Source organism: Rhipicephalus microplus, chromosome X (assembly GCF_043290135.1).
Source record: "Rhipicephalus microplus isolate Deutch F79 chromosome X, USDA_Rmic, whole genome shotgun sequence".
Lineage (NCBI taxonomy): Eukaryota > Metazoa > Arthropoda > Arachnida > Ixodida > Ixodidae > Rhipicephalus > Rhipicephalus microplus.
Window position 1 is genome coordinate 509230316 of NC_134710.1, and position 12623 is coordinate 509242938.

A 12623-nucleotide genomic window follows, 5' to 3' on the forward strand; every position below is an offset into this window, starting at 1 on the left:
CCTAGGCACTTCCTGCTGAAGTACAGTCCTTGGCGCGTCAACACGTGGTCCCTAAGCTTAGTTGTGAAGAGAGCTTCATCATAGTCCTCGAGCCTCATTGCACCCGCACATAGCTGCATCCGGTCAGTCTTTCGCAACTCGTCCTCGGCCTCCGTTTTTGTATGCACCGGCCCTTCCTTTATCAAAACGCCTCTAGCAAGCACTTTGCAGTATGTGGCACATTGCGACTCTGAAAACATTACCACCTTCTCGGAGAGCACTTCGGCATTAGTGGTCAACGCGGCCGTGCAGTATACAACACCGGCATGGCCAGGGAAACTGTGCTTACTCCAGTATGGTGAAGGCACTTCTAGGTTGAAGTAAAACTGATTCACATTGGCAGATGGTGGAGATGTAGACGCTTGTGGACATTCTTCACAGCCTGCATCAACAGCGTCGTCGGTGTGTGCAAACGCCCCAGACACCGCATTGTCGGAAGGACAGAATGCGGGCTTTAATTGCCCGTCTGAAGATTCCGATCATTTCCTCTTACGAGCGGTCCTCTCTTGTGTCGGCTTTTTACTAAGGTAAGCTGGCAGATTGGGTAGAAGCGTCGGCACAGCATCAGCGCGGAGAATGGGTCTCCCGCGAGGTATCCGCACTTCTTTTCCCTCAATAATATGCACATAGTCTCTGAGCACATAACGCGGCTCGAAGTGGAGCTCGCACACTGCGCTGGTGTCTTCCAGGGGCTTGCCCGCTCTGCGCAGGTTCTTCTCCCATTGTTTACGCCTGTTCTCATCCTTCGGGACGCCAAACAACGACAGCTTCGGCCCACCCTTCACGAACACATAGTCTGTTTGGCACCCAGGCGCGTAGCAGTGGTTTTGCCGATATCGCGGCATGGCTTAGGCACTAAAGAACATACCGATTTCTTGAGTGGTGCGTACGGCTCACAGCCGACGGCAAAAACTCGGCGCTACAATGGCCACAGCAATAGCACGTCGCTCGACAACTGCTGCTGCGCAAGAGCTGGCCAGCACTTTCAGCCGCCACGCTCCCCCAAAGTTCTATTGATGGCGATGCCAGCGCCGCCGCCCGGGCGAAGAGAGAAACACACACTGGCGACGTTTGTGGAGCCACCCCACCGCACACCCTCCGCCGGGGAGCAAGCCCACTGCCCTCTTCTAGTACACTGTAGCATGGGCTTGTGGCTGGGTGGATGGTGTTTATGACAGTACGACTGAAGAAAAATAATCGCGTAAGGTGTGTTGAATAAATTGTTTTTATGTATAAAGAACATACCTAGTTTGGGCGTATAATTATTATTTTGTGAAAACAATTCTGTTGCATTGATTATAACTGTTTTTTTTTTGCGCTTGCGCTCTCTGACGTTTGATGAGAGCACTAGTTGATTACGTAATCGTGACGCACTTCCTGAGGCCAGGTTTCGTGGAGTGTCCTCTCTTGTCTTCTTCTTTCTCTATGGATGCTCCGCAGATTCCGGGCAGCCCAAGCGCTGTTAACATTAGGTCCGTTCGATTCACCTGCACCGGTCGGAACCAATTCACGGCTGTGCACGCGAAGTTCAGAAATTGTGCAGCGTAAGTTCAGCGGTGCAGGCACAGCACGACACCCGAAACGAATGACGATGTGCCGACAAGGTGCAGGCCTTATTTCTTTTCGCTTAATTTACACCGTTCAGCAAACACTGACCGATGGCAAATCGAACATGCGCACAGTTTATGAGGCGCAAACATCTTGGCAAAACACACCGCATTTGTAGAGGCGGGTACGGCGCCTAAGCCACCTACGTCTATGTGCTGCGTCGTCTGCTCAGCTGCACGCGCGCCTGCACCAAGCCGGCACCGTCAGCGAAGGAGGTGCAGGAAAATCATGAACCGGTGCTGCACCTATCCTGCACCTTTCGAAACGAATGGCAGGGTTCAGCGGTCGTCATTGCTGCACCGCTGAAACGAATGGCAAGGTGCAGCACCTCGTGAACTGGTTCACGTGGTGCAGGCGAATCGAACGGACCTATTGGGTGGTTCTGTTATTCTCGCGCATTCTCACGTTTTCGCCACGCTTATCAACGAATCGGTACTGTAGCGATGTTGCCTGTTGGTCGCTAAAACTACGGTAGGAAGGGCTTTCTATGTTGAATTGTATTATGTAAAGCCAATGGGTTAGACGCATCGAGAGGTGCTTCGCAATGACAGGGTGTTGTGCGCCGAACTGTCACAACCGCAGTGGAATTGGCAAGGTGCTTTTCGCGGTGCCACGAGCAAAATGTGCTGCGCAAGTACGCCGCCGACTCCAGTGGCTTCTGCGGATGGGCCGTGAGAAGCTGCCTCCGAAAAGAGCTAGGCTATGCGAGGTAAGTTGCATTCGGTCTTTGTGAAAGTCGTTACTGTATTCATTAACAGCGCACATGAGCATTCACTCTGTGTGCGTGTATAGGTAGAGGGGTTGTATTGTGACCATTTACGGGCTGTGTTCAATTTTCCTTATGTACTATCGCTGACTGCAAGTTTATTAAAGTTGTTGCAGGGCCATGATAAGAATTAGCAGCGTCATACGATCGTGTAGCCGTTGTGTCGAGCTCGCCCGCCTTCGTGATGAGCATGGTTGTCGTTTCTGTGCTTATGAGCTATTTGCTTTGGTGTATTTTAGTTGCGTTGTCTTCTTTGTTTTTGTTTTGTTTTTAGTGGACGTTTCTTTGTTTCGAATCAGAAATTGCAACAAAATGCATGTTGTTGCTTGCCTCGGGAGTAATTTACGTTATCGGCGCAGCATTGACGAAAATTATTGGCTATTTAAAATCGCCTAATGAGCTGCTATCTTAGCATGTGTATAACAGTTATTAGAAACGAATTGCAGTGTCACATATACCTCAGCCTTGGCATTTGACTGTAGCTTCGCTATTGTGAATCTGCTTTTCGGGGGCCCATATCAAAACGGTTTTGTTACCTTGATAAGAAGTACTTTGAACAGCAGGGATAACACTGACAAGCTAGCTATCGAGTTGTGAAAAAATGCTAAATTACAGTGGCATGCATGGGCTCACCATGCTGAATTTTTATTACTCTATTAGCCCAACAGTGCTTATGTCTTTGATGCATTGTCTCTTGCACTAATTGTTAATTATTACTCTGTATATCTGGAGGACCACTTCACTCTTGACCAGGTTGAAGAAGATAGTCGAGCAGGAAGGAAACGACTTAAGTCAGCTGCAGTTCCCAGCATTTTCTGTGGTGAAGTTAAATTTAAACAACTCTCAGTGCATTTTGCTAACATTCTAAATTTTATAGCTCACCAGCGTGCCATAGTATCTGACAATGGCAGATCATCATTGGCTCCTGACAAGAGTGCAGAAGCAGGGTTATCACCATCAAAGCTAGGTAAGTATCTAATGAAGTTCACAATTTATCAAGATTACTGTTATGAATGAATACCTGCCTTGGACCTTCGTATTGTCTTTACGTGTCCCCGTGTTGAAGGCAGACATGGAGATGCAGCAGAAAAGAGCTGCACCTACATTATCTACTGGTGCTAAAGGCTTGTATTGATCTTCAAATGGCATGACACATGGCTGCAATGTTTAGCGTGTTTTATGCAATCTTATATTGCAGGTGAGATGCCAGAAGTATCAGCTACACCTGATATCCCTGCTGCGATGATCCTGGAACATTTATTGATTCCACTGTCGACAGGCGAGTAAATAGGGTACACTTTGAAAAATGGCTTTATAAATAACTTTCAGTTTCATGCTTGCGTAAGGATATTCGCTTCTATTTTTATTTATACTGTAACGGCCACAGAATCAGCATTGCATTCATACTACCGGGACGCTTGCATAAAGAATGTGCTGCTAGTGCACGCTAGCGTTCGGTAGCAGTCAATAAAATACTTCTGAACTTAGCGGTCTGTTGGGTTCACCCGCCGTCTGTTAAAACCGAGACTTTGCCAGTTTGCCACGTGACTCATAGCCACAATACATATGCTCAGTGTATCTATTTTGCCACTCTCAAAGCGCCACTTTTCTAGTACGACAACCTTTGCTGGGTCATTCTTTACACAGATATTCTTGATAATTTCATTCTGTGTTTGGCTTTGCAGGAGTGACCGGAGCACAGCGGTCCGTTGATTGTTCACAGCACTCACCGCCTGCCTCACAAGGTCTTCTCATTACTCCAGCTTTTCATTGGACAAATTTAAGCTAGTTGTAGTTAGGCATAACTATTGTTCTATTAATTTACTCTCATAAATATTCTAGAACATTCAAACTAGCAATTTAAACGTTGTCACAGAGTAATGATATCGGAGCCTAGAGCTCTGCCTTCTGAATGAGTGAGTTACTTCCTTTACTCTAAGCATGCTTATATCGACAAAAGTTTAAATGAAATAAGCTTAATAATGCTGTAATTTAACTTTATATCTCATCAAATATTATGCTCCGATGTGTCGACGGTATGTTCTTTTTGCTTGCTGTTAGCTTGCCTTTTTTAAACTCGGCACAGGGAAGTAAGCCTGCATATATACAGAATAATAAATATATGTCCAGGCATGGAACTTCGTATGAATTATGATTTTGTTGCTCTTATTCAGCAGTAACTATGAGCTGGCTTACTCATGCAAGAGCTGACGTGCTCAGTCTCAAATCAAGTTTTGAATCTGAGTCAAAGTGTGGGTGTGTAATATTTTGGTGAACTTGAGTCTGCTTGAGAAAAATTTTAATGAGTTTGTGAAAGTGAGGTCGAATTGAATAACATATTTATTGTGCGGTGCTATCTTGTGGTGCTACCGACTCAACTCCAGAAATACTGTCAGGTTTACATAGACCCATGTGTATACTCGTCTCTCCACATACTTCAAAACATGCAGAACATGAAAATTTTGTCCAGTGGTAGAACTGTTAGGACAAATTCTGCATTATATGCATTCTTTCAGCAACTGTGATACCTGCCAAGTCCGACAAAGTGCTTGATCTGGAGCGCAGGCTTGACCTGGAGAAGAACCGGCGGCGTAAAGCAGAAAGGGAGAGAGACAGGCTTCGCGAGTCACTTGGCCGTTTGTTTTCTAGGGACCAAATCAATGAACTAGAAAAAAACGAACCATGCGAGGGAAGTTTTGGTCGCCAGCATCGCTTCAAAAGGCGCTCCACGTAAAATTAGCCTGTGGCAGCAAATGATATGAGTTTGTTAGAGAAAACATTGCCCCTTTACCAGCAACAAGAACCCTGCAGAGACACATTGAGCACATAAAGTTCAAACTTGGTAATTATCACTACACTATCATTTCTGAATTATTTAAGACGTCCCCTGAGAAGCTTGGACCACTTAACTTCGAGCAGGTTGATTTTGTAGAGTTTATGAAAAATGAAATAAAATAAAGCTAACCAACCATTTATATGCAGGTATCCTGCATGAAGTTTTTGCAGCCCTGAAAGAGAAGGTGGCTACAATGGCCCCAGAGAAGAGACATGCATGTCTTTAAAGGACGAAATGCAGGTTTCACTTGGGCTTGAATACGACGATATTATAGGTAGGATAACTGGGTTTATCAATTGACTGACTATGCTTTAGGTGGTTATGTTCATGCATTTGAGTGGTCTTTAACTTCATTGATTGTATTTTTTTGTTCTTTCAGGTCAGCCAGCCATGCGCCCTTCAAATGCATCCACAAACGACCAACTTGCAAACCATGCACTTGTTTTTACGCTGGCGGGGTTGACAAGCAGGTGGAAATAAGCCGTTGCTTATCAGCTGACATGTAAGTTGTGAAGCTTCTTTCAATGCCTGTGCCACTTTAAAACATTTAAATTTCCTGGCCCTACATATTTTCTTTACCGCACCCATTGTGCACTGAGGCTGGTTGCTGTTTTTCCTAGAGGTTATATGTCTAGTACCTCCACATAATATGAAATGCAGTTTAGAATATTGCCCTAGCACCTTTGTTCTAGAAAGTTGTGCATATAGGCCACACTTCTGCTAAAATTATTTTTACACAGTTATCTGATGTGCGTTTCCTGATTTTTTCCTTGGTAGCTTCATCTTTTGAGGCAGGGGTAGTAAAGAACTGCCTCTTCGATGTAATTAAGCAGTCTGAAGCTGTTGACATAACAGTCAGCGCTGTTGCGACTGACATGGGACCTGGCAACATGGCCATCTGGCGACTGTGTGGTAAACAAGCTTTAAAGTATGGGAAACCAAAAATATCATACCCCCACCCTTGCCGGAAAGGAAGGCAGCTGTACTTCCTTGCTGATGTTCTCATCTTTTGAAAAATCTCAGAGGTCACCTTACTCGAGGCCAGGAGATAATTCTACATGACACCATTGTTAAAAAAGAGAACCTTCCAAGCAACAAGGTAATCTTAGTGTATTGCCTTCTAGTTTCACTGGCTTGGCTTGGTTTGTGAACACAAGTTGCTCACTGGATTACAGATGCTGTCAATAGTTTTTTATTTGTTAGGGAACGGGCGATACCACGTTGAAAAGGGTTTTTTTTCATTTGAAATTAACTCTGCATACCCTAATGTAGCCACTACGGCCAAGCAGCAACAGCTATTGTAAATGTGCTGTAAACGGCATATTTTTAGTAGTTTAGTAGCGCTGACAGTTGGTATGGATTCATGGTTAAGAACTGCGCAAGAATACGAGACACAAAAGGAAGAAAGCACAAGAACGAGCGCCTTATCTGTTTTTTTTTGTGACCACGTGCTTTGATATACAGTCGCCGACCGTTTTTTCGGACGCCGAAAATTCGGACATGCCCGTTTATTCGGACATCTTCATGGCACCGCCACACTCCCCATTGATCCTAATGTAAACTCACGACCGCAAATTCGGACGCCCCACTGTGCGCCATTCGGTTATTCGGACTCCGTTTGACTGACTGGATGCGTCGCCGTATGCCATTACACGCTGAGAGCGACATTAACAATATGTTTGCTAGGTTGCCAGCACTGATATGCTGCACTAGCTATGGATGGATGTCTGGCCAGTGTCAAAATGCACGCAGAGATTGCCATTGCCGATCTCGAAGGCTATGTCTGGCGACGCTTTTTTTTTAGCCAGTCGAGCGGCCAAGCCAAGCCACCTACAGAGTCTGTTCGCTGCGGCGTTTGTCAGCGGTGTCAGTCAGCTGCTTTTGCGGCTAGGCCTGATTCGTCTTGTTGTCTGTGTTCTTGCTCTCTTGCGTGTTCCGTGGCGTGCTGAAATGGCTACAACGCCACCCATTGTTGCGCTGTCGGGAGTGAAGAAATGCGGCCAACGTGGGAGCTACAAGACGCTCACAATGACGAAGAAAGCGGATATAATTCGCCAGGTAGAAGGCGGCCTACTATTTCTAAGCAAACCGTCTTGGAAGCGTGCGTGTGTGCAGACATGACAGTTTTTTCGGGCGATAGGGCCTATAAAAGTGCTTTTTTTTTTTGAGTGAATCCGTTTTTTCGGACTCCGGATTATTCGGACGTTTTGGCGGTTCCCGTCGAGTCCGAATAAACGGTCGGCGACTGTATGTGTGAGTCGAATAACAAAAATTGGTTGAGAGTCCGGTTCCCGTCCTTATGCTTTCGTCATTTTTGTGTCACATGTTCTTGCGCCATTCTCAACCATAATCGTGTTTGCTTAATATTTGGCGAAAGAACTAAATACCATTGAATTGAGCTGTGCAACATTCTTCAGTATGTTTATCAGAAACCTAAGCCTAAATTCTAACAAGAGGGCCTCTGGCACGGCTGCTCAAACGTGTCCATGCTAGCGACCATAACCATGCTTTCGTTGCGCGTATTCATTACGAAGCCGACATGAGCATGTTGAATGCGAAGCCGTAAAGACAGTTCACACAGAAACTGAGCCCTGTGGTCAGTTACAAATAAAAAACACTATCACGCGTTCTAGATGATAATGGAATTATCAGTTTTGTCGTCATTTGACAATAAACATCAGGGAAGTTGCCGTGACTTGTAAATATTGTCAATCACTTGCCTCCCATTTGTTGAAGACTACGCTTGTGAGTGTGCTCAGTGCGAGTTTCTTGTAATTCAAGCATTCATAAAAATAAATATATAGGCTGCCATGCATTGTAAACTAGCTGTTGCAAAACAGTGCCAACAGCTATGTCAGAAGCATCCACCATAATGGAAATAGGCACAACTGGTTTTCTGTGTGCCACCAACATTAATACATTACACAATACACAATACATTAGAAATCCAATGAGGATTGCATCCAAGAGAGGGCAGGAGATTTTGAGGAAAAATTCGTAAGCAGGGGCTGTATTGCAGCTGATCTTTCTACAAGTGGGCATGTCCGCTTGTCGAAACAAGTTGTAAGCCAGTCCACTTTTCAAAATGCTGGCTGCCGCATAAACCTCATTTACAAATTTTTAGTCTCTAAATAGTACAGGCCATTTAAGATTCAGTTAGGTTGTTATTAGACAGAAAGCCACTAATTAAATCGTGCAAGTAAAACAAATAATTAGCAGTCAGGGGTCGTGTAATTAGTAATGCACATGCTATGCTGTGACAACTTGATAACCATTTAAGTCAAAGTGCATACTGATGTCCTATATTTCTCGGGTCTCCCTAGAGCACATAGAAAAGGCCTGTGAACTTGACGCCAAGCATCAGCTGAAGCTCTTGCCACACTTGAGGAGTCGGGACTTGGACCCTTCGCACTTCGAAAAAAATGAACGTTGCTACAGCACATGCTCTTGTTCACCATGCTAAAGCTGCTGGCCTTCGGTACCTTGTTCACAAAAATCATCTCCCAGAAGAAGCTCTCACTACAACATTTTTCTTTGAACAAGTTTTCCGATGGTTTGCTATCATAACGTCACAAACCATGAAGACTGCTCTGAGTGAGCTCTGCCCTCATAAAGGAGATGAAGCGAAGTGCTCTCTCATTACTTTCATAGGCATGGTGACAGACATGGTGATTGTCGACAGAACAGGTAAAAGTTCCTGGAAGCCTTTTCAAACAGGTGTATGTCTCTCCACACTTTGTGCTGTGGAGTTACTTTCATAGGCATGGTGACAGACATGGTGATTGTCGACAGAACAGGTAAAAGTTCCTGGAAGCCTTTTCAAACAGGTGTATGTCTCTCCACACTTTGTGCTGTGGAGTTACGCCAGATGTATATTGCAGAAAGGCAATTTAACTTTTTGATGTTGAGCAGACTGAGCCAAGATGCCTTAGAAAATTTATTTAGCACAATTCGTTTGAAAACACTAATTACACATGCAAGAGAATAAAGGCAACTTTCAGGGTAATCGTGCTGGCACAATTCTCGCAACCATGCCGCCATGGCTCCTATGCAGTCGAAGACGCGCAAGATCTTTTAGCTTTTCTGAAACATAAAGGTGAGTACGAGAAGCAATTAGGCGAACAGGGGGATACTAGCTTTCAGAGCAACTCAGAGCTGTGTGAGGAGGAAGAAGATAGCTTTCTTCTGAATACATCGCATATGCTGTTATTCACAAGTACAAACTTTGCTATATATGCAAGAGGAGCATGATTGACAGCAACAAGGCCATTGCTGAGCTTGTGGCCTTGAAATGCTACATAAAGGAAGGACGAAATCCACTGAAAGTTTCGTCTGACTTGCTTGTAAAATTTCTGCATGAGTGTGAGGAACTTGTTTGAGTGAATGAATCTCGGCTACTCGATTCAAGCTGTTTAAGAGCTTAAAGAAGCCTGCTGAGGAAAAGTTTGAAACTTTCAAAGAAATTTCCATCATGCCACAATGTAGCACAGAGGGCTGCAGCTATTTTTTTCTTTGCAGGCTGAGGTTTGCATTAAAAAAAATGCTGAACTTTTGATACAACTTCAGCAATTTGCCAAGTGTGGCTCCAAAAGCGTTGGAATGCGCATATTGTGCCAAAGTGTCAATTAGGGCACCACGTTTACGTTATCATTCAACTCATTTTAGAGGTATAGCAATTATAGTTGCTGGGGTTTGACTTCGCACAACCAAATTATGATTACGAGAGATGCCGCAGTGGGGGGGGGGGGGGGGGGGCAGACTAAAAGTTTCGACCTTCTGGGGTTTCCCAACATGCAGCTAAATTATTCTCAGTTTCAGCCGATGACAATGCCACTAGAGTCTGCAACATCAAGCGTAACAGTGTGTATGCTTCCTAATGGATCGCCATTACTAATTTAGAGTTCATGCTTTGAACTTTTCTTTCAACATTTCAGGCACCACCCATGATGAATGATTCTCTCTTAGAGAGGCAACTCTGTGTTTCTTTTTCACGGCACTCGGTATTGCAACAAAATTTGTCTAATATGGTAATTTATGTGTTATAGTAAATATTTTTAATTAAACTTCTTGATTCTGAAGCCATTCATTCTTTGTTAATGTATCAGTCAAATGAAATCTTCGGCAAGAAGTATACTTGAAATTCGTTTTTGGTTATGCGGACACTAGGAAGAGATAAGTTGTGCCTTCGACAAAGGTCAAGGAACGTAGCACGACTGGTCGAATATGGTACTGTCTTCATATGCAATTGTAAGCTGCAAAATGAAATTGAATGAAAACAAACTTATTATGCAGGAGGTTGCATATGCCCAAACCTCATTGTATTTTGCTCTGTTGTCCTATTGTAGATGCCGGTGTACTTTGCGATGTCAGTGCACGTCAGACACCAGATGGTCAAAACTTTCGAGTCCAATACTACAACATCTCTCATAATGATATCGTGGTTTTGGGACGTACAACCCCAGATATTATTTCCTTGCTCCTAGTCAATTCGAATAGCAAATACAAGAGGTGTACAAAAGTTCTGCATAGCGTGTCAAGTGCTAAAGTTTGTTCAGTCAAATGAGCTAGCACTTGGCATATATTTTGTAATGTTATGGAAGTGCAGTGCAATATGTATTTGCTTGTGTTCATTGTATTAGGATGAGAAAAGTGCACTAAAAGCCTCGATATGTTTTTGTGGTGTTATAGATGAGTGCAATTGACGCCTCGCTATGTTTTTGTAGTGTTATAGAGGTGGTAGTGTTATTAATGTTTCTGTTTGCTTGTGTTCTTTGTTTTAGGCTGTGGCAAGTGCAATAAAAGTCTCATGATATGTTTTCATTGAGTTATAAAGATGCTAATGCAAAAAAAATGGTTGTATACATGCTTGTGTTATTTCAAAATATAACTAGTGCAATGAAACCTTCATGATAAGTTTTCGTGGTGCTATAGAAGCGCAGTGCAATAAATATTTGTATGTTTGCTTGTGTTCATTCCTTGAGTATGTGAAGAGTGCACTGAAAGCTTCTATAAGTTATTGTAGTGTTGTAGAAAGATGTGACGAGTGCAATAAAAGCCTCCCTATGACTATGTGTTTCAGTGTTATAGAAGTTCTAGTGTGATAAATGATTCCATGTTTTCTTGTGTTCATTCATTCAGGTTGTGACAAGTGCAATAAAAATCTCATGATAGGTTTTTATAGTGCTACAGAGGTACAGTGCAATATTTGTATGTTTACACGTGTCCACTGGTTTAAAATGTGACAAGTGCAATAAAAGCCCTATGAAGATATCAATTTTCCAGTCAATGTACATGAAAATTTTGAGTACAAGGCACCAGCTATGCTTCGTGGTTGTATAATTACTTTATTTGCATGTTGTGCAGCGGGTGTTGCTATGGAAAGATTAGTGTTCAGTGAGGAATAAATAAACGCTTGGCTTCTTTTTATCTATGCATGGCACTGCAAAACTTGCTCTATTTGCATTACCCAGAGATGCAGTGAATAAGTTATACGTGGAGAGTTGGTCAGCGTATGTCAGCTGCATACGTCCAAATCGTTCTGACTGTTGAAACGCTAAAAAAAGGGAGAGGTTAACCTAGATTTATTCGAATCGACAAGGTGTTTTAGTTATCGCGTTAGATTAATGCAGCTTCTAAACATTAACAGAAAGGAATGTTGGACGCGACAGGGCTGTTGAATGATTCAAATCAGCTGTTGTTGAGTCGCGATTGTAATACGAGAGCCCTGGGTAACACGGGCGTTGGACGGCCACTCTGGATCGCTATCCAGCTCGATTCAGTTGAAAAATTGAATACAACTGGCTTTCTCACTCAGTTTACGAATGAGCCCAACGCAACAAAAAATTATATCACTGACTGGCTCAATCGCGATCAAGAGTGCAAAAATAATCTGATATCTGTAAATGGGTTAAAACAGCGGAATAGAAAACGAAGCGAATGTGCGGGCAACTATAAATATATATCCCGCTGTTTCAATGAGCCGATTCACTATGTCTCAATATTATATATCAAGAGCGTAAGCATAATATCAATGCTTGTTGGTGTGAATGTAGCAACCGAGTTTTGCTCGTACCTTCCCAAAAAATGAAAAGGCAAAAAAACAACAACAATGCAGGTACTCAGAAGCGCGAGCGCTGCTTCTACGCGGGTGGTGAGTGGCTTTCCCGCAAGACATTTGAACCTAAGATGGCGTACCTTGGCGCAACTCTGCTGCCTAAAGGTAGCATATAGAGTTACTCTAACCACCCGATGTTAACAGCGCTTGGGCTGCCCGGAATCTGCGGAGCATCGGCGTTGTCGGCGTCGTCTGCATAGAGTTGGCTTCTGCGCAGTGCATTCGAACCACCTATAACCACGTGATGGCGCGTGACCAAT

General features: G+C 43.7%; 1 protein-coding gene across 3 annotated transcripts; it reads left to right on the plus strand.

Moving 5' to 3' along the window:
• Positions 1 to 1520: 1520 nt before the first annotated feature.
• On the plus strand, positions 1521 to 11523 carry LOC119183562 (uncharacterized). 3 transcript variants are annotated; one of them, XR_012887803.1, is made up of 8 exons: positions 1521 to 2356; positions 3146 to 3233; positions 3291 to 3380; positions 3612 to 3692; positions 4099 to 4158; positions 5396 to 5523; positions 5629 to 5751; positions 8573 to 11523. XR_012887803.1 is itself a non-coding variant. In XM_075881134.1 (7 exons), the coding sequence occupies exons 1-6, from the start codon at positions 2192 to 2194 to the stop codon at positions 5727 to 5729; spliced, it is 585 nt and encodes a 194-aa protein (XP_075737249.1). In that variant the 5' UTR covers positions 1521 to 2191; the 3' UTR covers positions 5730 to 5751; positions 8573 to 11523. The 3 variants fall into 3 exon arrangements, 2 of the variants coding, with proteins under 2 accessions (XP_075737249.1, XP_075737250.1); XM_075881134.1 differs by lacking the exon at positions 5396 to 5523; XM_075881135.1 differs by lacking the exons at positions 3146 to 3233; positions 5396 to 5523.
• The last annotated feature ends 1100 nt before the right edge of the window (positions 11524 to 12623 follow it).

Bases quoted from the DNA above. Each gene is read 5' to 3' on its own strand.
- LOC119183562 (XM_075881134.1), top strand. From the start codon at position 2,192: ATGACAGGGTGTTGTGCGCCGAACTGTCACAACCGCAGTGGAATTGGC. The intron at 3,381-3,611 runs GTAAGTATCTAA...CTTATATTGCAG, and splicing joins GTTATCACCATCAAAGCTAG to GTGAGATGCCAGAAGTATCA. The intron at 3,693-4,098 runs GCGAGTAAATAG...TTGGCTTTGCAG, and splicing joins ATTGATTCCACTGTCGACAG to GAGTGACCGGAGCACAGCGG.